Genomic DNA, 24,669 nt, shown 5'->3' with positions numbered 1-24,669 from the left:
TCTATTGCTATTCTCTTAAATTCCCTACTTGAACAATCTCTCCACAGAGGTTCTGTGGTACAGTTTGATTCACTTAAGATGCTCTTTCACATATAGGGCCTCCCCCACACCAGCATGACCTACTCTGTCCTTCCAATACATTTTGTACCCTGGTATTACTGTGTCCCATTGATTATCAATTGTTCCACCAAATTTCTGTGATACCTATTTTATCACTGTCCTCATTTAATACCAGGCTCTCAAGTTCACCATCTTAGTATTTAGACTTCTAGCATTTGTAATAAGCCCTTGTAAAGTTTGTCAGTGTTTGGCTGTCTGTCTTCCGGTGATTTGACTGACTGGAACTCTTTCATGTGACTGTTTCTCTTCAGTTCCTACCCGGATTTAATCACCTTCTATCCTCTCCTCCTCACTAGGATGTTGAGAATCCCTTTTAATAGCTCCTCCCACTGGCCGAACTGCGTGCTCCTCTCCCTGTCGGCTTCCCCCAGCCCTTAGTTTAAAAACTGCTCGACAACCTCTTTAATTTTAGATGCCAGCAATGTAAAACGCTATGCAGTGTTGCAGTGAAAAGGCCGGGAAACTTGAAAGTCAATATGGAAATGACCTTCCTTTCAACAGACGTAGGAGAATTAAGTACAAATCATGGGGACTCAAAAGACCCTAAGTGACTTAAATTTCAATGGGACTTGTTTTCCTAAGATGCTTCTATAAATGTCACTTGACAACTCTCAGGGCTTGCCTACACTGGCAATGTTAAAGCACCACCGTGGCAGCGCTTTAACGTGGCTTGTGTAGTCACGGCACAGCGCTGGGAGAGCTCTCTCTTACTTAGAAACCCACCTCGACGAGGGGCGCAGCTCCCAGCGCTGGTGCACTGTCTATACTGGCACTGAAACTTGCGGTGCTCAGAGGGTTTTTTTTCACACCCCTGACAAGAAAGCTGCAGTGCTGTAAAGTGCCAGTGTGGATAAGTTTTCAGTTTCTACACTGTTGTGACACTGCAAACCGTGCATGAGAAGTAAAGCTTTCAGGCACTATTGTTTTCCACAGAAAATATTATTTCTGCTTAGGATATGCTGAGAAAACTGAATCTCATTCTAGAGCAGTGTTTCCCAAACTTGGGATGCCGCTTGTGTAGGGAAAGCCCCTGTCAGGCCGGGCCGGTTTGTTTACCTGCTGCGTCCGCAGGTCCGGCCGATCACGTCTCCCACTGGCTGCGGTTCGCTGCTCCAGGCCAATGGGGGCTGCGGGAAGCGGCGTGGACTGAGGGATGTACTGGCCGCCGCTTCCAGCAACTCCCATTGGCCTGGAGCAGTGAACTGCGGCCAGTGGGAGCTGCAATCGGCCGGACCTGCGGACAGGGCAGGTAAATAAACCGGCCTGGCCTGCCAGGGGCTTTTCCTGAACAAGCAGCGTTCCAAGTTTGGGAAACCCTGCTCTAGACCATAGAGAGACGTATTTATTACTGCGTGTCTCTCCACTGTATATGGAGACCAAGCATCCCCCCAAGAGAGAAACAGGAAAGAGGATTTAGCGAGCGAGCACTATAAATATACTGACCTAATTTTAAGATCTAAAATTGAGATCATGGGCTTGAGCCCGTATGGTCACAAGGCTTGAGCTGGTTGTGTGGGAAGAGCAGGTCACACTGAACATGATCTACTGTAGCTACTTTGGGGCAGATTCCTGATCTACCGATCTGTGCGCAAAGGGACGTGTACAGCCATGGGATGAGACTGACGGACAGTCTGGTATGGGGAGAAAAGGTGTATCGGGGCTGTCCCACAATGCCTGGCGCCGTTTGGGTGGGACACGTGTTCTCCTTCTCTGCCAAAAAGTAGGGAGTGGCGGGGGGAAGAGAGAGGGCAGTAGTGTCCCTAGGTCTTGGCAGTCGATAGTGCAGCGTGGCATGGTGGGCAGCGGGATGTGCCAAGAGCCAGCTTGCCAGGCCCTCGCTCTCCCTGCCGGGGCGGGGCGGGGCGGGGGGAGGAAGCAGCCTGTCGGTACTAGTGTGCACCGCAGCCAGATGCTCTACGGCTGCTCTTGTTGCTGAAAGGCCAGCTGTGGGTGTTTACCGGATTGTGGGTCCGGGGTGGCTTTCGTCACCGAGTTCTGCAGAGTTATCAGCCGGGTCTTCATGACGCGCACTCCCTCTGCAAACCGCGTTTCCTGCCCCTTTAAGAACTGCTGCATTTGGCGGATGGCAGCCAGGAGCTGCTGTTTGTTGAGACAGTTCTGTGAAGAAGAAAGAGAGCGAGAGAGAGAGACAGCTGTTTCACCGCCGAGCGCACACGGCACGCAACTGCGCGTTAGCTGCCAGGGACAGCTCATTCAGCACAACTAGCGAGCGATTATTCCAGCGTCCGCTTCCCCTCCTAACACATGTGGTCTATGTACATTCAGTGGGGTTCGGAGCAGTTTCGTTGGCACACCCAGGCCTTTTCAGGGATACGCTGTCAAATAACTGCAACCCGGTAACCAGAGTGAGCAGACAGAGCTTGTGAAAATCCATCCATATTTTTAACCGTAGCAACAGCAGTTCAGCCCCCGCCAGCATCGTCCCATTCTGCAATTCCTCCCTGCAGCCCCAGCGGAGCCATGTGCCTAGTGCCCCCGTCCTTGCCAACCCTCCAGGACTTAGAGATTCATAATTAATTAAAGATTATGTCATGTGACTAAACATCCAGGAATACGTCCAGCCAAAATCAGCAACTCCTTTGCCCATCCTCATCCCCCCCACATCCCCAGCATTTTGTAACCCTGTTTTATTTACACATGAAGGGGATCTGGTGAAGTTTAGACCCTCAGAAAGACCGAGTCAGTATGGCATCACCAACGAGTTCCAGGCACTTTGTCGCACGGCTAAGTGCCAGCGCTACGTCACGCTGCCCATCTAGCACTGGGCAGCAGTCACCCCATTGCCGGAGCCTTTCCTAAGCAAAGACAATTGCCAGGTGGATTGGTGAGGTGGCCCAGGAGGTATCAAATTCAACGTATAGAAAGAAATGGCAGAAAAGCCATGCCCTGATCTGTGAGGTGTTATGTCACCACTTGCCATGCACCCCTGGGGGCCCCACAATGCTTTGCTACTGTAGCTCCCGGCCTGGACTCCTGCAGATCACATCCTGGGTGTCTGTGTATAGCCACCACCCTGGTACTGCAATTCTGACCCCAGCTGCCTGTGCACAGCCCCACAACCTTACTCCGGCTTCCACCAGCCTGGGTTATAACAAGCAAGGTGACCCCAACACACTCCCCATCCCAAATTTTCCAAAAACTATGTGTGCTGCTATGTCCAGTCCTCTCCTGGACAACTCAGAGAACTAAAAAGGTTTGTTTGTTCCTCTAAAGACACAAAAGCACATCACAGCTCACTAACTTAACTGGGTAAATACACCCTTCTATTTAAACACAGCACTGAGCTGGTTTATAGTAAAAAATAAAACAAACTGTACTAACAATAGGACACAGGTTAAGGGATGCCAAATAAAAGGAATAAAGTTAGAAAGGGTTGCAAGCAAATAAGCGTGAAAATGTGTATCTAAAAGTGTACAACAATCTAGCAAGGTACAGATGTTGTTCAAGATGGGTTTCTCAACTCTATTCAGAATATATGAGGTACACCATATGTTGTGATAGGTATGTATAGGATCCATGGATCTTGAAAGGTGTGTTGATCATCATGGCAGTGGATATATGTCCACAGGTTTTGCATTTGTTGCTCTGGCAGGGTCTGATGCTGCTTTGAGTTGGTGTGTCCTGGGCTGGGGGGGGGGGAGCAGGGCGCTTGCCTCTGATGAGCGTGGGAGAGGTTGGGTGTTGTTTGAAGGCCAGAAGACAGAACTGGGAAAGATTTCTTTCAGGATGGGGTCCCCACTGAGTATGGGTTGTAGTTGTTTGATGATACCTCATGTAGGTTCAAGGTGGTAGGTAGGTGGGTGGTGTGGGGGAGGGGTTTTTGGGGTTCAGATCTCTAAAGTTCTCTGTATTCTGGGCATTTGTGTGCATGATATTATATTCTATGGGTCTGGTATTGGTGTGGTGGGTGGGGGTTTGGTTGTAGTAAGTAGGCCAGTAGATAAAGGGCCCAGTAAAAGGCCTAAGGGCCCTAAAAAAAGTAAACTAAAGTACTTTGCAAACATAAAGCAAAGCAAAGCTGTGAGCCAGAGCAGGGCCCTGCTCACAGAGAAAAGAAAGAGAAAAAAAAAAAGGGCTGATGCTGCAAAAAAGTATGTCTGAGGTACTGACAGAATATCAGATATAGATATAGACTAACACTAGTTTAACAGAGCAATTGCAGCATTACTTTTCTTGAAGTCCCACTTGCCGACTTGCCTTGCATCCGAAAGTCCGAAGACATGCTGCAAAAATAAATGCTGCTCAAAAGGTTGTTAGTCTATTCTTTGCTTTTTTCTTTTCAGATCCAGACTAACATACCCCTCTGATCTAGATATCAGAAAGATCATACACACACACATTACACACAGATAACAGAACACAGGAGAACAGGCCCCCCCATCCCAATGACAGGAGCAAAATGAATATGATGTTTTTGTTTGTGTTTTTGTTATGTACTTGTGTACGTAGAGAGGTTTGTACCTAGGGGTAGTGCCTCATACGTCAGCTCGTAGTGATGTGTGATGTTGTGTGTGTTTGTACCTGTGTATGCATGGGTGGGGTCCTTGTGCCTGGGGGGGCAGGGGGGGGGTGAGTGGAATCCGCCACTGACTGGGCGGGTCCATTGCCAAGAGCACTTTCTGTAGTATGCCTGAGTTAGGCTAAGAAACCAGGGAACTGTCATTGTGTGTCCGATCGCAATAAACCTAGCCGACGTGACTTTGCATCTTACTAGACTCTGTGGTAATTGGGGGTTTGCAGTTGGGTCTGCTGTGCCAGCTATCTGCGCAGAGGTACTGGGGCAGCACACATTGGGAACATGATGCAATCGAGTAATATCAACATTGGAAAGAGCAGAGCACCTTGTTTGGTGACAACACCTCTGACAACAGTTATGTGTGTTTAGATGTGTCTCCCGGACTTTCTCTTTGGAGCACATTCTGTGGTATCTGAGTGCCTGGCTGTAGAGAAGAGATTCCTTGGTGTGTTTGGTCACATACAACAGAAGTTGGTCCAATAGAAGATATTACTTCACCCGCCTTGTCTCAGGCTCTCTCACGAGATTCAAGAGCATTCCCTTCCACAACCCAGGTGGGCAGGGGTCTGCGAAGATGGAAACCGAAGTCACCCCAATTATTTCAGACCTTGTGAAAAGTTCAGTTCCTGAGGTTCCAGAGAGATTCTAATTTTATCCAAATGGGCTCACACCAAAAACTGACTAGGTGAAGATGATAGCTGACCGTTTCTGGGGAATATGCCCAGAGAATAGACAGGTGGGGCAAATTTTCAGATCAATGAACAGTGATTTGTCCTCCTAAATCCCAATGCTACTAACGTCCATATTCCCTGCACACTGCTTATGATCATCAGTCCACCTGAAAAAGAAACCAAAGGGGATCCAAGTGTGCTCAAGGGTATGAACCACATGAGTATCAGTCATCTCAGTCGAGCACTTAGTCCTGAGAGGTGCTGAGGCATTGCAGTCAGTGGGTGCTCTCAGAGTTTGGCTCCCAGGAATTTAGAGGGCCAGCAAAGAGGCAGGATGTTGGGGAGTGGGGCCACTAGCTAGCCCCTTAAGAGCACAGGACAGCTACTATCACCTGCAGAGGTGGTGAAAAGCCACCCCAGTTACCATCAATGGATGCTGCATGGAGGGAAGTGTGCGCCATTTGTGATACTTCTACATTAGGCCCTCCAAATATGGGCATTATCTTGACTCTTAGGGCTAGTCTACACTTACCAGCCGGGTCGATGCGGTGAGTTCAACTTCTCGGAGTTCGAACTATCGCGTCTAATCTGGACGCGATAGTTCGAACTCCGGAAGCGCCGCGGTCGACTCCGGTACTCCACCACTGCAAACGGCGGTGGCGGAGTCGACCTTGGAGCCGCGGACTTCGATCCCGCGGCGTCTGGACGGGCGAGTAGTTCGAACTAGGGTACTTCGAATTCAGCTACGCTATTCACGTAGCTGAACTTGCGTACCCTAGTTTGACCCCCCGCTCTTAGTGTAGACCTGCCCTTAGTCAAGGCAATGACAACCAAAATACTCACTCACAGCAATGCTCAGTAAACACTGCTCTGTCTGGGAATCTGGCTACCGGCACTATCTGTCATCTCATCACAGGCAACGGCAACTGGGTAATACCACCTAGCTCTTCTGTAGCACTTTTCATCAGTAGATCTCAAACCTGCCGGTACCATTCCATGGAGATGCGCTGTACAATAGCTATCAATAAATCGACCTGTTAAGTGTGCGATGACTGATAATGAGAGAATTCAAAGTGGAAATTTCTTGTCTCACAGAACTTCTTTCCAGTAAACACATGCAGGGCCGTGACACCGTGGGAGTTACAGCCGTGACATGCTGGCGTAGAAGACATGAACCTCCCGAAAAGGAGCCATTCTGTATTTTGCAGAGTGTTGCGCAATCACTTGTTATGATGTTTCACTCTCCCAGACCCAAATCCGTTCTGATTGCCTTTGATTTGTTAAACCGTCTCTCCTGGTTGGGTTATTACTGTGGAAAAAAATATCTCCTCAGAGAGAGAGAGAGTGAGAGTGTGTTTTGGGGGACAGATTGGAGATCCTGTTCCGCTGATCAGGAATCTTGGTCAGAGGAGAGTTATTTTCCAAGCGCACACAAAGCTGAACAAGAAATCTTCCTGTTGTAGCTGGAAGTCACTCATGTTTTCTTCCTTTTCCAATATTTGAGTCCTCGTTGGTTAGCACTGCCCTCTAATTACAATGGGCAGACACTAAAATCAACCCTTCTAGCTACATTGCACTCCCAGTTCTTGATAAAATCTTCATAAACGTAAAGAAATGAGTTTTCCTAGGATTCACAATGACTGAATGTGTCCCTGCTGAGCCCAGCATGGGGCTTGCGGGTTGAATCTGGCTCCAGATTTGGGCCTTGATGCTGCTTCCAGACAAACCTCCCAGTGGCTCTGATGGAAAATTCTTTGTAAGATCTGTCTGGGGCAGATCAGGACTTTCTGCAGATTTTGCTTTTCATGTGACCAGACTCTTGAGTCCTTCATCCTAATAAAGAAATTCTTACTTCAAGGACGGCTTCCTGTGAACTACTTGTAAGAGAATAATTCAATGCTGAGTATGACAAGGAAGGGCTGTGATTACTTTGGAAATCCTGGGAGGGATTCCATAGCTCATGTTAAGTCCTTTTGGAACCAGAGCTATATTCCACTTCAGTTTTACAAAATAATAGGAAAACAGATGTCTTGTCCTTTCTTAGAGTGCCAGGAACACTTGTGAGATTTATGCCTGAACGCTAATAGTTCTGGTTCGAAGCCGGAGGGATTGATTCACCCGGGAGGTGTGGATCTTTGTGACAACATGCAGCAGAACTAACTTAAAACCAAAAAGCAAGCCTGAACCAAACAGGCAATTCTGTAGCTCAGACTCTCACCAAAACTCAGTTTCCCCCACAAATAAGCAACTTCTGTTCTACTGGGAAATGCCCCTTGTCAGTGGGAACAGAGAGAAGATATGGTTCCTGCCTCTTGTCAAGAGCATTTCAGAAGAACCACTGGGTGAATAGGGATTGTCATACAGTCTTTAGCTACCTGCTCACACACTATTTGCTCAACTTGGCCTTGGCCTCAGTCAGTGCACAGAACAAACAGTGAGGGAAGAGAACAATAGTCTTGGGTGCTTAAGGCATTAGCTCTGGACTCAGGAGAAATGGGCACGAACCCTGGTTCTGCTACAGTCTCTGTCTGTAACTAGCTTGGTGAGAGCGGGGAAGTAAGCTGCACCCTCTCCAAGGCTCTCTGTCTGAGGAACGATGTTAGACCCCGAGCTGTTCCCGGGTCCCAAAAGCCACGTCCACCTAGTGTCATGGAGGGGTCACCAGATGGCGCTGTAGTGTGGTGCAGATTCCTTGGGGAGGCTGATGCAGTCAACAAGGGAATTTGCTCTCTGCGTTATTCACTAATTAGAGGCAGTTGGGGCAGAGTCCCTTGCTGGGAGCCAGGCACTGGCATTTGGGCCGAGCTCCCTGGAAAAGGGCTTGGCCTGCATGCCATTTGGGACCAGCTCTGTTCAGGGACTGGTGGATGAAAGGAACAAGCTACACCAAGAACATCCCCAGATCCACATCACTGATTTCTCCTGCAACAGGAAACCTGCCTGCAAGGCCCCAGATCTACTGCTGGGCTGAAGGGTGACTTGTATGGCAACTTCACTTCTTCCTGTTTGCAGGGTCCGCAGAGCAAAGAGGCCCCCGGCCCAAGCCTGGAAAGGGGCAAGAACTGTCCTAGGCTTCTTTGCTGGCACCCCCGTGAGGCAGGCAGATGGCTGGGAAAGGGCGCCTTGGTGGGGCGTCTGTGAGCCAGGATTGCGGCAGAGAGCTGGCTAGGCTGGGAGAGAATGGGAAAGGAACCTTTCTGATTCTGCTATAAACCCGGCAGAGTCAGAGAAGTGAGTGGAACGACCCAGCCTAGAGTGGATAATTGTGCCATGGGAAGGTACCCTGCGGCAGGGTGGTTTAGTCTGGCTGGAGATCCAGATACAGGCAGGTGGAGGCACTAAGACAAGGATGAAGCCAAGGGGCTAAGCAGAATACCCTGGAGAGAACCAACAGGAATGGCCTTGGGCAAAGGAGCTGAGACGGCTCGGAGACTCAGAGCAGGCACCCTCTTCCTTTTCGGGGTCTCCGGGTGAAGCGCCCAGCAGAGGGTGGGTGGGAACTCCCCTTCAGCCCTGCTCTAGCACGGTGGAAGCTGGTCACTTCCGTCTCATGTAGCTGTATCATGTGGATTGTGTAAAGCTGCCAGTACCATAGACTTCTCCGGAGAGCAGCTGCATTTGTCGGTTTATCTATGATGGTCATTCTTGCTAGGTAACTAGTCCTGCTGCCAACACACGGTTACGGGGAGGCAGATAAGTGGGAAACAGCCCAACTTAATTTCAGTTTAAACAGGGAAAAGAAGATTTCTGAAATCTTCAAGGAACTTTTCAACAAGATCCCCTGACTTCAGGGGGATTTTATAATCAGCACGTTGTTGGCAACTGCAGACTCATCACTGCCAAGGGCACATTCGTTAGTTGTTGAAGAGCACAACGAACAGTGGTGGGCATCATTCCAACATGCCATTGGATCTGGCCTGGAAATTGTGTTTCATTCATTCAAGAGGCTTCTTCGTCAAAGAGAGTGCGATCATCCAGATAAACAACCAGTGCTGCAATTATCTCAAGAAACCTCAATGGAGAGCAGAGCAAGGGGCGCGCCATGCCAAACCCTCCAGAGGAGCTCAAGAGGGAGGAGGAGCTGGAAACCTCCTTCCACTCCGGTCATGCTCTAGGGCCTCTGTGGACGGTCATGGTGCCTCCTCCCACACAGGCAGGATGGGTGTGTGCATGCGCTGATGGTTCAGCTAACTGGATCTTTGGCTGGCCCCATCCCTACCCTCATGCGCCCCTACGTCTGGAAGCCATGCTGAGCCCAGCTCTCACAGACCTGTCTGCCTAGTGAAGTGCAATGACCTAGCCTGACTTCTTTCTCATGCCCAAGAAGAGGAGGGGGAAGGGGGGGGAATGGAGCCTATATGAGTAGTCATTAAACAAACAACCAAAGAATCCTGTGCACATCTATAGCCCCTTCCACAGAGGGTTGCAGTGCAAGCCTGATGGTCACTAGCAGCTGTGCATCTTATACCTACTCCCATGATGGACAAACTAAGGCATGGCGAAGTTCAACAGTTTGCTCAAAGGTGTGAGTGAGGGAGAGATGGGAGTCATACCCAGAATCCTTGGCTCCCCATCCTGACCACTAGACTCTCCTTCCCCCACCCCCAACCCAGGCCATGCTCCCTCTTCAATCACTGTACAGTTTTCCTAGGGTATTTCACAGAGTGGGAACCTGCCAGCATTTCATACAAATTCCTGTTAAACATTTGCAGAGCTGCAAGCCTGAGAGAAGGCTAGTAAACGATAGATCACAACAAAACTGACCTGACCATTTGTGACACATCTGGCCATAGGCCCACCAGTCTTTTCTAGCCCCCTTGTGAAGCAGTTCCAGTTACTTTTACTGTTGGTTTAACATGACTATTATTATGATTAATAAGAGACCCTTCCTTGCCTCCAGGTCTGCTCGCCCTTTCCTTCCTGTGAATACACTCGCGATTGAGAACCCTCCAACCAGCTGCTGTGGAGAGTGCTGTGTGCCCAGAGCCACAGCATGGTAGGAAGCGACCCACGTTCCTTTCTTCCCCCAATGGAGTATTGCTTTTTGGCCTAGATTATGGATTTATCCCAAGCGCTACATGTGGGGCAGCTGGGCCCCCCTTTCCCCAAGGGGGACAGGAATTTGCTACTGGCCCTTACTAGCAGGGAATTTCTACGTCTATCTGCCAAGGTTCTGCCCACTCCTCCACTCCCTGGCCATCTGCTCTTGGGGTAGGGTTGAGAATGGGGCATACAGTGCCTCCCTGTGCGTCAAGACCCAAGGTCTGGGGAGGCCAAGCAGCGTAAGGGGCGGGTTGAGGAATCTATTTCCTATCATGCTGCTGAATAGACTGACTCAAGCCGAGCCCTTCAGTCTTTAGAAAGCTCACAGGTGTTTCCTTATAGATGGACAAGTAGCACCAGCAAGATCTGTGTTGTTCCCCGCCTCTTTGAAAGAAGTGGGGAACAAAAATTCAGGCACAAAATATAGATGGCTACATCCGGAAGACGAGGTGTCCCAGCTCGCTCACAGGCAGGGCAGAACAGAACAATTAAGAACCCAACATTTCAATCCTCAAATTTTGGCAGAAATTTTTAATTTTGCCCCAAAAGGAGAGATGATTTGGGGGGGAAGGGGTGTTGGGGAGTTTTATTCTGTTTTTTTGACTAGCTGTAATCACAGGTACAGACAGAACATAGCTGAAGGTAGGTCTTTCCCCTGCGTCTACCGCTCCAACACCTCCCTGAGGCTGCCTGGGGCCACACGCAGAAGCTGCTAGGACACGGGATTTCCCGCCAGGGTGCAGCCGGGAGCCATTTGACAGAGGGGTTCCAGGAATGTGGGCAATGCTGCACACCAGGGTGGGAAAGTTCACACTGGCCAGTGTTCAAACACAGACCCCAGCCCCCAGGCACACACCGGGCTCTCCGACAAACACAGGCAGCTGGGACCAGCAGCCAGGAAACGTCTCTGACTCTGCCGTGGCGCCGCTCAGCACGACGTTTGCAGAGACTCCAAGGCCAGAAGGAGCCATTGTGATCACCTCCTCTCCGACCCTCCTGCCTAGCACCGGGCAGAGAATTTCACACCGGGATTCCTGCCTGGACTCCCTGCCTTCTGGTTGAGTGACAGTAAATCTCTTCGAAAGACATCCAGCCTCGATTTACAGATTCCAAGTGACGGAGACGCCATCACATCCCAAATTACTTTGTTCCAAGACTCGATTCCTCTCCCGGTTTAACGATCTTCCCCTTCTTTTCAGTCTGAACGACGTGTCTAGCTTCTGCTTCCCACCATTAGAGCTCACCGCGCCTTCATCTGCTAGAGTAAAGAGCCCTCTGTTCGTTGTGAGAAATCTTCTCCCATCTAGGTGCTCTGGGTGGGGGGGAACACTCACTGTGACTAGGGAAGGGTAGAGAGAACGGACGGGGGAGCTACTCCGACTCAGGGGCTGACCCCCAGCTCGGCGTGCCGGTGCCCTTGCTCCCAAGTTCTTCCCTTCCCCAGGGCTGGGGGTTTCCTACCTACTCCCCAGAGACTGGCCCGATCTGGTGCCCCATAGCGGCTGCTCCAGCCCCTCCTCCAGGTCCTGCTCTTGTCTCTGTGCCCCACACACGTGTGCAGGGGCAGAAACACAGCTGGGGCCCATTGTTTCCAATATTTCCATTGTGGGGGCGTTAGACCCCTCTGCTTCCACCACTGCTGTAAGCTCCAGTCGCCTCTTAAATGTCTCTTCACACAAGAAAGAACTTGGGGCCAGTGACGCTTGAATCCTGCCCCCAATTGCAGGTTCGCCCCCGGTTTGTAGTTGGGAGGCAGGCGATCGTGGGGGCGTCTGAGGGGAGCTGGTTACGCCCGCACAGCACCACGCCCTTACTCCTGGACTTAGCAGCAGCCAGGAAGGATCGGGGCCGGCTGTTCCCTGGCCGTCGCAGCACGTTTTACCTTGCGCTTGTGCCCTGCCACGCCCTAGGGCTTTGCCCGTGGTGTCTGTCAGAGCGTCCTGCCCCACAGCAAGCCCCACGCACAGAAAAGCGACTCACCAGTCAGCACCCCCATGTGGCTGGGTGAGAGCTGACGGCCGGCCGGACCCTGTGGCGGTCGGGGTCGGTGACTCCGGCCAGGTCACACTTAAAAGCTCAATCCCCTCGCAGGGTATGTGGTCAGGCCCTAAGCTGGCTTCCCGAAAGCCCCTGATCCAGCTCCACCTGAGCCAGCAACAGTCTTTCCGAGCTGTACAGACCCTCACACGAGGAGCCCTCTCCGACCTCACCTTTTGCGACAATCACGCTCTTCCTTCCGGAGTCACTGGGCCCTGGGCTTCTCGCTGGGGCCCCGCAGGAGAGCTCAGCACTACAAATCCGCCACCCCCGCAGCCCTGCTGCAAGCTCAGACCTCCCGTCCCTCTGGGGCTTCTCCTCAGCAACACCAGGCCCTGCACAGCCTCCCGGGAGCCTGGCCTCGCCCCAGGGCCTGCCAGGGAACTAGCACCACTCTTACCGCTGTCCCTCCCCAGCTGAGCCTCAGCCGCTCGGCTTCCTCCCATTTTATCCCACACCCTGCAGCTGTGGCAGGCCAGGGCTAACCCAAGCCTCCTGGTCCTTACAGGAGCAGGCCACCCTGTTACAGGGCCTGTCAAACAGAGCTATTCCTGCATACCCTCTGTCCCAGAGCACGACGCGTGAACGAGCACCATGCCAATGCAGAGCGTCGCTGATAAACAGAGAACACCAAGTCCTCACCCGCAGGCCACTGCTCTAACCACTAGACAACACTCCCCTTCCAGAGCCAGAAATGGAACCCAGGACTCCTGACTCCTTACATACACAGCAAATAGCGGTGTAACCCGCTAGCAAAATGCATCTTACAGCTCTCTCTGGGGGCTGCCCCCACCCAGCAAGGATGATAACAGCTTTCTACTGCTGCCAGTCACTTCATTTCTTTAGCTTAACTGGTAGAGGTCTGTGCTGGAAATCTAAAGGTCTAGTATTCAAAACCTGCTAATGACCCAAGAGAAGGGTCACTACAGTGGCACATAAGATAATGTCTTTTTTTTTTAATCTTTTTTTAAAAACCTAGGTAATTCCATTAAAAACCCCAAAACTATATTAACAGAACATTAAGGTTGCAATTCAAGCACTCAGAAGTTAAGAAAAGCCAGATTCAGGTTACCTATGAGACTTTAATTTGCCCCCTTGTGTTATGAAACAGTCTTTAATTTCATGATACCCTCCTATTTGGTCTACAGGACCGCTGCATCGTTCAGTACCCAGGGCAGGCAGGAAACGAAGCAGGAGTGTGCAAGAAGTGAAATATTGCCGTGTGACTGAGGCACTCGCCTACCATTCCAGAGAACGGGATCCTATCTTAGCTTAAATCAAAGAAGGTTAAGGGATGACTTGATCACAGTCTATAAGTATCAAACAAATATTTAATAATGGGCTCTTCAATCTAGCAGAGAAAGATCTGACACCATCCAGTGGCTGGAAATTGAAGTTAGGCAAATTCAGACTGGAAATAAGGTGCAAAGTTTTAACAGCAAGCAATTAAGCAGTGGAACAATTAACTGAGGGTCATGGTGGATTCTCCGTCACTGACAATTTTTAAATTAAAATTGGATGTTTTTCTAAGGCTCTGCTCCAGGAATTGCTCTGGGGCAGTTCTCGGGCCTGTGCGATACAGGAGGTCTGACTAGATGATCACAATGGTCCCTTCTGGCCATAGGATCTAGGCATCCCTAGTTCTGCTAGCAACTTCTTTTGTGAAGCTGGACAAGGTGTTTAAACAACAGGCTTCAGAGGCCAGAGTTGCCAGTTTTGCCTTTCATTGAGCTACCTCGCTGGGGCGTTATCAGGATAAGTTCATTATCATCTGGGATGGGTGCTGACGCGCGCCATAGAAAAGCCCATGAGAAAACAAAAAGCCCCTTCTTTGGTGCAGGCTTAGGCTGGTGGGCAGTAAATCTGGGACAAGGCCACACAGTGAATGAGGGGGATAAAACAGCTATTGAACAGCCTCTTTCACTGAAGCCCTATCTACCCTATGCACGGAGATAGGCTGGGTCAGGTGGAAAAAGGAGTATGTAATTCAAGACTGCATCATACAGCATGTGCACCAAGGGACTGACCTGAATTTGCATGGGCAACTAACTTTTGAACACTTAACTTTGCAACCCCAATGTTCTTTTCTTTGTGTGGAATATATCTGTAGATATCTAGGCCAGCTACCATTTGTTGTCCAACACTGTCATAAAAAATTATAGCGGCTGGATGTGGTACACAGAAATCTGGAAAAAAAAAAGTTGATTCCTGGCATGTAGTTCACTTTTATAATAAGTTCTTTGTTAAAAGGCTATTTTTAATTTGAACTGCCTGACATACTGCAGCTCGCTTATGCTAACCAGAATAAACAGCACTAGGGAACTGCTCTCAGAAAATTGGTTCTAGTCTTTGTCCTTAACAGGCCCGCAGAGTTTGTCAAGGTGATTAAGCATGTGCATTGTATTCAGTATGTAACTGAAAGACCTAAGTATTAACCATATTATTGTCTGCTGAGAAAAGGCTTGTGCATACCCTTTGTGATTCTCCTGATAATTATAAACTGTGCTACAGTCGCTGGGTTGTCACAGGACCGCAGAGTTCAGATACTTATGTGACATCCATGCAAGGATCCAAAATCACCGCCAGCACAGTACTGTGAGAACGGTTATATTACACGTAAACGCTGAAGGGAAGATCATTGCGCTAGGTCCAAAATGTCCAATACCTTTGGCTGTGTGTGGTGAAGAAGAAGAGTTTGAGAATGATGCAGGGTGAAATTATGAAGACTACAGCACCTGTATTTTCATGGATGTGACTTTTAACTATTACCTTGCCTTTGAAAGAGAAAAATGTCAGTGACAGAGGACAGTCAGAAGTAATGGCCTGTGATGGGTAGTTTTCCAGTAAGTTTATTCACAGGATGGGTCTAGAAAGGAATATCACGAGTCCATGAAAAGAACAAGCTGAAGAGCGATACAGTCCTGCTCTGTGCAAACTATTCTGTTCCCTAAACCAATTTTTAGCAATACAATTTTCTGCAAATGCACAACTGTCATTGCTTGGTTAGTTCTGTGAAAGAAAGCTGGTTAGCACTCACAGGCTAACTATGCACAGTCTCTCGCCTACATTACATGGAACTGGCTTGTAAAATACACACATCCATTGTTTGTCTTCTACACCTGGCTGAGGATAGGCAGATTCTCCAAATGCCATGGGAAGACATAAAAGACAGTGGGGGATACAGGGGGTAAGAGACAGGAGCCAGCCACCTTCTGTGCTGTAGATAGTGTAATTATAGGATAGAGACGGAGGCTTACCTGGGAAGCTGGAGATCCCTGGCATGCTGTGAGGCACAGGAACAGAAACAGGCTGTACTGAAATCCAGAAACCATGGTCCTAGTTTCGAGGTAAAAATCTCTTCTCAGATTATTTTCGAATGCTTTCCCCTCCTGAGTGTTTTCTCAACCTGCCTTAGAAGTCCCTGGGAATGCCTGGAATGCAGCCGAGGGACAGCTGACTCCGGCTTGCCAGCACCAACCTGGCTGCTCCTCTCACGGAAGGGTTGAATACCACTCAGTTTTCAAGTCCTCATCTGCTGGCTGCCCTCACAGCAGCTGCTGCTGCTGCTGCTGCAATCTGCCACTGCTGCTGCCTGTGTGAGCTCTGACAATTCTACACCTAAGCTGTGTGGGTCTGGCTGGGGGATTGGTTTCTCCCTCCCACTCAAGGTAGTCGTGGAAGGCTGGCTGGCTAGCTGGGTCCTAGCAGTAGGTGCTGGTCTCAGGGGAGAAACACTTGCCAAGTGGATATCTCCTCATGGCCCGCACACTGGGCAGTGACCAGAGTGGGAGAGACTCATCCCGTTTGTCTTCTAGGAGAGGTTGGGGCTGTATTTCCCCAGAAGGCCCCTGAGAAAGGAGCACTCCTTTGGGATCCAAGTGGTTTCCATTAGCCTTGCTTCCTTCTCGGATGGAGAAGAACGGCCCCATGTGCAATGCTGATCTGCTGCAGAGCAACTGGAGAGAGGAGGATTTGGGTGGAGGTTCATCCCTCCCTTGCCCGGCCTTCTAGGGTGCTATCCTGGGAACACAGGGTTCAGGTGCACGTCACCACACTTCTGCCTTCAGCTCCCACGGAAGCCTGTGGACTCATGCATGGGTGTGTATCCAAGGGCAGAACTGGGCCCTGGGCCAGAGCCAGTGAGAATGCCAGGGTGCACTCAGCTGGAGAGCTCCCTTCCTAGAGAGATTGGATCTTGTCATGCAATACCCAGCAGCTGATCTCCAAAAGCTTCTCCGCAAGCCACCTTCGGGGGGTTCCCTTGCTATGCAGCCTGCTAGCAACAGCTCCACCTCGGACACATGATGGCCAATGCACCGCGTTTAACGCTGACAAACAGCCACTGGAATATAGCGGTCTTTAGACTCCTCGACCACCTGGAGGCCTCTTTACAGACACAGTGGGGAACATTTACTCTCCCAGTCCACCTTGAAGCTTTACAAACCCTATAGCTTCGTGATTGATTTGGGGTGAATAGGTGGGGGTGCATTGATGGCTGAGTAATGGCAGTGGCTGGCTCTGAATGCCCCTCCCCATCCAACCCCTTCCCCTCTCCCTTCTCGGTCTCTAGGCTCACCTGCAGCCCAGGAGTAGAACTAGGAGTGACGGGGGACATTAAGCAAAGGGCAGTGGAGCTGTGTTGAGTGTGGTGGGATCAGCCCTGGGAAGTGAGGGAAGCCACTGAGACTAGACTGGATAAAGCAATGTCAAATATATCAGGGAAAACACTGCCAGCCGCAGAAACGTGGACGAAGTGGGACTGGGCAGGAAACAGGTTTCTTGGCCCCTGAGTAATTTGAATAGTTCACAATTCTTTTCCATTGTGAATTGAGGAAAAATCCTCAAAACATTTGCAAACCAAAAAAACCCACCAAACAAAACAGATTTTTTTAAAACTCCTTAATTAGTCTAATTTGCTTAAATTTCTAAACCACCAGAATGGTTTGGTGCAAACGTATCCAAACAAAAATGTTTCAGTAATTTCAAAACTCCCCCTCCCCACCTCCAACGTTTTTCTGCGTCAGGAAATTCATGGAAAATGACCTTGTTTGGCAAATAGTTTCGATTCTGATTAATTGACCTATTTATTGACCAAAAAACCCACAAAGCATAAAAAAAAATCCCACCCAGCTGGAGTGCTAGCAAGACTTGCTTATCTCTGTCCTCTGTTAGGGCCAACCCTACCGGGGAAGTCCAGAAGCTAGAGCTTTTGACTAACATAAGTAGCCGTGAAATGGTTAATAGTTTAAATTGCTACAGGAGTAGGAGCAGGAGCAGGATCATATTAACTCCCCATTGGGATGCCCGTGGGCAGTTTGCAGCAGCTCTCTGAGCCCTTCCTCACAGCCCTCTGGCAGCAAATAACATTTGAAAGGTTTTCTTCAGAACCATGGCAATGAAAGACACCAGCCCAGCTCTCAAGAAAGCCCTGAAATGCTCCCTCTTCACATTCCCTTCCAGCCCCGGGTGAGAGATGGGCGGGAGGGAAGAGCACCCCCCCCCCTTAGAACTACAGTATCCACTCCTGTTAGCACAGCCACTTCTCGGGGGTAGGAAACCAGAGAGGCGATAGCCCTTCTGACCTCACCGCTGGGAACAGGGCCTGAGAGTCACACGCTTTGGGTTATGTGGATGCATTTGGCTTTGATCCTGGGCAGTGTTAGGCGCCTGTGGCATACAGGGGGGCAAACTGTGTGAGCTGGTGGCCTTAAACTCTAGGACTCTGTGATGGCTCTGCCAATATCTGCTCTTCTCTCTCTCTTTTTTCTCCCCCTACACAGTCTGACCACAACAGAAGTCTTAGGTGGGGAGCTTTGTCACAGGACAGAGAGAGATGTGTTTACCCACAGCAGCAGGCTGCACTCAGCACTTGTGCTCCTCTGTTCGTGTCTATACTCACGCTAATTAAAAACCACATACATCCTATTATATCGTGAGCCAGCCGGAGACATTCTGATATTTGCATTTGTTTCATCCCCACCAGCTTTCCCTAGCCCAGAGGTTTATAACTGTGGCCTGCAGATGCCTGGGGGGCAGGCGACCATACCAAGATTTCCAGAGGGGTCTGCACCGCCATTCAAAATTTTCAGGGGTCTGCAAAAAAAAAAGGGTTGAAAAGCCCTGCCTTGGCTGTCCCTATGTTCAATGTCTAATGTCTAGGTCATACACTCCTCAGCGTTGGAGTTGTGCCTTTTTCACCTCTGTGTGCTCCAAACACACTGCCGGTGTGACAAACCTGTTAATTAATACTAACGGGATTCTACAGAATAGGGATATGGCAATTTGAGCAACAGCCATTTTAAATGCCCTAAGTGAGCTTTTATGAGAGTAGCCCGGTTACTCTTGGAAGCCGACCTACTGATGCCCATGTGAACAAGGTCTGCCCAATCCACTGGTACGTGGTGAAACGTTAGACTTGCTAGCTCCAGTGATCTGGGGGCGGGGGGGAGGTAGTGGAGAATCTGCCCCGAAGATTGTTCTTTTTGGACGAGGACGAGAACATCCGTTATCTGAGGCGGTTCGATCAGACTTTACTAAACTAGCGCTAAAGACTGCAGCATTTACCTGCATGTGCTTCGCACTGCAGGGCCATGTTCCCGCAATGCCATACACGTCTCTCAAGCCAATTGTACGTTTATGGACAGAATGATCCTAACAATGGTCCCAGACCAGGGGTGCTGGACCAGGTTTTATAATGGGGGTGCTGGGAGCCATTGAACCAAACTGTAAACCCCGTGTTTGATGGAAACCACTTCAAGCCAGGGGGTGCGGCAGCTTCCCCAGCACCCGTCCCCCAGACAATCCGGGACCCGGTCTTCGGAATAGGTGTTTCCCCAACAGAATTCTGAACAGCAGCTAGACGTCTGCTGAGCTCTGCTGCCATCTATCGGACAATATGAAAATGTGACAGTCCTACCTAGCAGGCTGGTGGGGACCCAAACCTGGGAACATGAGCTCTTTGGGGCAAGAGCTGACATCGATCATAAGCTTGTACAGGGCCAGCACAGTGGGCTGCCACCTGAGGGAGGTTTTTTGCCACTACCCCACTATAAATGTTAAATAGTAAAGACTGTGCTGGTCCTGATGCAAACCTTGATGGGTGGTGGGCTCGCCTCGATATGAACTGGTCGCTCCCACTGGAATTACCTGAAGAACATATAAATGGCCACACTGAGTCAGACCTGATCCCTCTAGCCCAGTATCATTTCTTCCGACAGCGGCCAGGGCCAGCCAGGTGCTTCAGAAGGAATGAACAGAACAGGGAAATTATCGAGTGATCCATCCCTTGTCGTACGCTCCCAGCTTCTGGCAGGCAGAGGTTTAGGGACACCCAGAGTATGGGATTAGGTCTCTGACCATTTCAGCTAATAACCATTGATGGACCTATCTGACAACCAGAAACTTAGCTAATACTTTTTTTTAAAACCCAGTTATACTTTTGGTCTGCACAACATCCCTTAGCAACAGGTTCCACAGGTTGTGTGTGCGTTGCGTGAAGTACTTCCTTTTGTTTGTTTTAAACCTGCTGCATATTAATTTCATTGGGTGACTCCTGATTCTTGTGAAGAGGTAAAGAACACCTTTGTATTTACTTTCTCCACACCAGTTATTTTATAGACCGTTATCATTTCCCCCCTTCCTTGTCTCTTTTCCAAGATCATCAGCCCTAGACTTTTTAATCTCTCCTCATATGGAAACTGCTCCATACCCCTAATCATTTTTGTTGCTCTTTGCTATACTTTTTCCGATTCTAATATATCTTTTTTGAGATAGGGTGACCAGAACTATATTCAAGGTGGGGGCAGACCCTGGATTTATATAGTGGCATTATGATATTTTCTGTTTTCTAATCTATCCCTTTCATAATGGTTTCTATTAGCTTTCTTGATTGCTGCTGCACATTGAGTGGATGTTTTCACAGAACTATGTGTGATGACTCCAAAATCTCTTTCTTGAGCGGTAACAGCTAATTTACACCCCATTGTATAGTGGGGATTATATTTTCCAATGTGCATTACTTTGAATTTATCAACATTGAATTTCATCTGCTATTTTGTTGCCCAGTCACCCAGTTTGGTCTAGTGAGATCCCTTTGTAACTGTTCACAGATAGCTTTGGACTTAACTAACCTGAATGATTTTTTTATCTTCTGCAACCTTTGCCACCTCTCTGTTTACCCCTTTCCCCAGATCATCTATGAATATGTTGAACAACACTGGCCTCAGTACAAATCCCTGGAGGACCCCATTATTTATTACTTTCCATTGTGAAAACTGACCATTTATTCCTAGCCGTTGTTTCCTATCTTTTAACAGGTTACTGATCTCTGAGGGGACCTTCCCTCTTATCCCATGGTAGCTTACTTCGCTTAAGAGCCTTTGGTGAGGGACCTTATCAAAGGCTTTCTGAAAGTCCCAGTACACTATGTCCATTGGATCACTCTTGTCCACATGTTGCTGACCCCCTCAAAGAATTCTAGTAGACTGGTGAGGCATGATTTTCCTGTACAAAAGCTGTGTTGACTCTTCTCCAACAAATCCTGTTCATCTGTGTCTGATAATTCTGTACTTTACTGTAGTTTCAAGCAGGTTGCCCTGTACTGAAGTCAGGCTTACTGGCCTATAATTGCCAGGATCAACTCTGGAGCCTTTTATAAAAATCAAAAAATAGGATGAGAGGCACAGATAGGGCTTCCAGTGGTGATGTCTCTCTGCCCTTGACCAATCAGCGCAGAGATGGGTCAGGAAATCCCATCCCTCTAGATCTCCCCAGACCACACCCAAGAGGCATACGCCATGAGTGTTTGTCTTTCCTTCTGGGGGGTGAGCTAGCCCCCATAACCTTTACTGCAGCCTGCTCACATTCCCCTCCAACAGTCAGCCTCAATCTAGGGCTCCATGTAGGAGCTCCTGAGTGGGAGCTCCATGAGCTCCTGAGTGGGAGCCAATCAATGAGGCCTTGAGGTCGGTGGGGTGCCTGAGGCCCAGCCCAACCAGAGAGGGTACCTTAGTACTTAATCTTAGCACGTAACCATTGCCTGTTTGATAGCATCAGTCCGGAAACCCATCAGCCCTCGAGGTATGAAAGAGGGTGTCTTCTTTAAAGAGCCCATTTTCAGAAATTGTGAAAACGTGGAGCGGAAACTTGGACTCCTTCACCAGTTCCCGTGAGAATGGCGGAAGGTGTTTGAACTCTGACCATGCTCGGGCACTCGCAGAGAAAGCTCTACATCAGTGGCAGTCATGAAGGAGGGCAGGAGGAGGCTGAGGGGATCTCTCTGACCCAAGCTGCTGCTGGGGACTCTGGAACCTGACCGGGATACCTAACTGATTGTGAGGCCGTCTGACACGTGTGGCACCAGCCTGTTGTCTGAACCTATGGAGGACGACGCTTCATTCAAGGCTGGGGAATCTCCCTCAAACAATTTGAACCACGGAGCTGAGTCATAGGTAAATAGGACACAAAATACCGAGGGGCTGGACGTGCTGGGGTGTAGGAAGTGACCATGGCTGTGTAAAACGCATGCTTACCAGTGATTCTTTAGGGAAAATCTCTCAAAAGCTGTACGACACCTACTAGAGAACCGGGAGAACCTCGACAGTGTTAGAGTAGAGGATGCAGAAGACACAGCCCCAAAGTGCTTTTCCCCTCCTGAAGACAAGCTGTTTGAGAGGACGCCGAGGATGAGAATGAGAACAGTGTAAAGGGGTCGCACTCATGTCTCGTGAACGCCCCCTGTCCGAGTGCATGTGCCTGCACTCTCTCCGTTTCAGTGTCTCAGCCCTCCGGTCAAGTCCCTCACCATCGGTATGTGAAATAAAAACCCCTTATGGGGAAACTGTCTGACACGGGGGCCTTACCGCAGAGTCCTGCCCTGGTTGAGTCCCAGCAGCCAATCTGGAGTTCCCTCTCGCTCCTACCGGTCTCTGCCAGCACTGCTCTGTCCGAGGTCCCGTAGCTTCCTCAGCCAGCCAGGCACACTATCCATGCTCCTTCAGCTCCTGCAAGGAACCGAAAGCTGTGCTGCACGGCAGCTCCTTTTATATGGGCCTGCTGGGCCCTGACTGGCTGCCCCCTGCAGCCCTTTTTGATTGGCTGCTTCCCACACAGCCACTCTAGGCAGCTTGGAGGTCCCTCTCCATTACCCTTTTCTGGGGTTGCTGTGGCAGGGCCATGAGGGCCTGGTTAAACTGCCCCAAATAGCTATCAGGAGCTCCCTAGGGATAGAGCTGAGTCTGTCATGTCACCGTACCCACAAACACTGCCACAGGGAGGAGAATGTGAGGGGTGTGTTAAAGATGTGCCAGGCCACTGACATCCTGGCTGTGAACTGGACCTCAGTGGATCTAAACCGTGAATTTCTGGCCCTTTATGTTGCTCTTTGTCTGGAAAGCTTATTAAACGCTGTTAATGCCTTAGATTAGGCAAGGTGCTGTCTGTGCTCATCCCTAGAAAACTTAGCTGAGGGGGTGGCCTTGCGAAATGCTGTGCAAACTTTGCAAAACAAAAGGACCAGGCTGAAGGCTGACTGAGGGTGCAATCCATCCCATCATCCAGATCATTAATAAAGATGTTGAACAAAAAAAGCATCTGGCTGCATGTCCACACCTGCCAGACCAGAGCAGGGTTTGTCTACCTGGTCACATCCCCCATGTTCTTCTGTGCTTAGAGCCATAGGTGGGGCTGCTGCTGCCAGGCCTTCGTGCAAAGGGAATGCTGATAAGATCACACGTCAACTGCGTGTGCATTAAAGGGGCTGTTCCCAGTTACCCTGCTAGCAGGCCCAGTGTGCAGGCCGGGCAGCAGCTTAGAGTCTGCCCGGCTCTGTGGTGCCCCTTTTCTCTCTCTTGGATCTGTTTAGGCAGCTGTTTCTAGCACTCCCAGAGCCAGGTGTGCATGGGTTCGTGCTGCGGGCTGGCATGCCGAGTGGCCATACAGGCCTGGCAGCCTGCACCCTATGGGACTCCTCTCCATGCCGGCCTTGCGGGGCAGCAGCGGAAGGGATGGGTCTGGGGGCAGCTCTTTCCATAGCTTCATCTTCCTGCACAAGCCCCATAGCAGGGCTGCGGCTGCTTGCCTGGCCCAGGGCTGGCTCCAGGGCCTTCTGCAGCGGAATGGAGCCCACCCGAATTGCGCTGGCCTGTGCGGTGCTGTGAGCATGCCGCACCATGGGAACACGCCAACGGTTTTTGGAAAGCCACGTGTGTCCCCGCAGCACAGTGAGACCTACTGCAGGAGCATCCACACTAAAGAGGAGAGGAAGAAGGGTAGCCAGCCACCTCGCTGCACTGTATTCTCTGATCCAGCAGGTGGTGCTCACGGGACGTAACTAACCCCATCCAAGGACAGTCCCACTGCAATCCCCCAGCCCTGTGTTCTGACATGGGCGGCTCAGCTCTTGTTCTGAGAACCAACAAATCTGGATCTCAACCTCCTGGGTCTGTGCCACAGCCGGGCATTTTCCAGGTTTCCCTAATAGAAACGGAGTCTCACACGGAGGGCAGCGGGTGGGAGATACAGAAAGCATCTGGCCTGGCGAGGGTGGAAATAACTGGAATCTTGTACCGCTGAATCCCAGTGCTGGCTCTGAGTGCTCCATCCACCGCTGGGGAGCCGGCCCGTGGGCGAGCAGCGTCTTCTGGAGGCTTTATATAGACCCAGCATGCTGGCCAGTGCCAGCCCTTTTCCCACGCTGGGCAGCCCAGTCAAGTTTTCCAGAGCCACAATGTTTTCACTTTTTGAATCCTCTGCTCAGCCTCTATCATTTTCTCTCAGAACAGAGCAATGACGTGTCCAGTGAAACAACCAGACCTGTGTTTTGCTCCCATAGGAACTGCCAGACTGGATCAGACCTGGGGTCCATCCACTCCCGTGTCTGTCTCAGACAGTGCCCCGCGCCAGGTGCTACAGAGGAAGGGAATATTGTGCCCCCACATTAATTGTCTCCATGATCTCTAACAATTAGAGCCTGGCTGAGCCCTGCCACACAAGGTTTAATATCCCTTCTGGACTTTTTGTTGCCATTCACTATAATGACATGCAGATTCTCGGTATCTGTATAAACATCCAGTCCTTTTTGCCAGAACCATTTTCAGGGCACAAATCCTGCAATACAATCTGTGCCATTCAGGCGCTCTGCAGATTTGGTCTCGCTAACCACCAGCGCCCAGTTCCAGAAATCCAGCACAGCCCCTGCCCCGCTGCCAGGTGGACAGCACTCCTCACAGCAACAAGAGAAGTGGAATTGGGCCCCGCATCTCT

The 24,669-nt window shown here is 50.1% G+C and overlaps 1 protein-coding gene across 4 annotated transcripts in view; it reads right to left on the bottom strand.

Annotated features, from left to right (window-relative positions):
• Window positions 1-22,401, bottom strand: part of FBLN7 (fibulin 7) — a 42,146-nt gene extending 19,745 nt beyond the window's left edge. Inside the window, exons 1-3 of one of the 4 annotated variants that reach the window (XM_039531504.1) lie at window positions 22,269-22,386; window positions 18,455-18,501; window positions 2,079-2,238 (exon numbers count right to left, since the gene is read on the bottom strand). In XM_039531504.1, coding sequence (XP_039387438.1) covers window positions 2,079-2,238; window positions 18,455-18,484 — 190 coding nt within the window. In that variant the 5' untranslated portion in view covers window positions 18,485-18,501; window positions 22,269-22,386. Of the gene's footprint in view, window positions 1-2,078; window positions 2,239-15,665; window positions 15,908-18,454; window positions 18,502-22,268 lie in introns of those variants that run through there. The other 3 variants (XM_039531506.1, XM_039531507.1, XM_039531503.1) reach the window with 3 other exon arrangements.
• Between the last annotated feature and the right edge of the window lie 2,268 nt (window positions 22,402-24,669).

The sequence above is a fragment of the Mauremys reevesii genome, linkage group 3 (assembly GCF_016161935.1).
Source record: "Mauremys reevesii isolate NIE-2019 linkage group 3, ASM1616193v1, whole genome shotgun sequence".
NCBI lineage: Eukaryota > Metazoa > Chordata > Testudines > Geoemydidae > Mauremys > Mauremys reevesii.
Note: the sequence above shows the minus strand (reverse complement) of the source record. Positions and strands in the feature narration are given on the sequence as shown.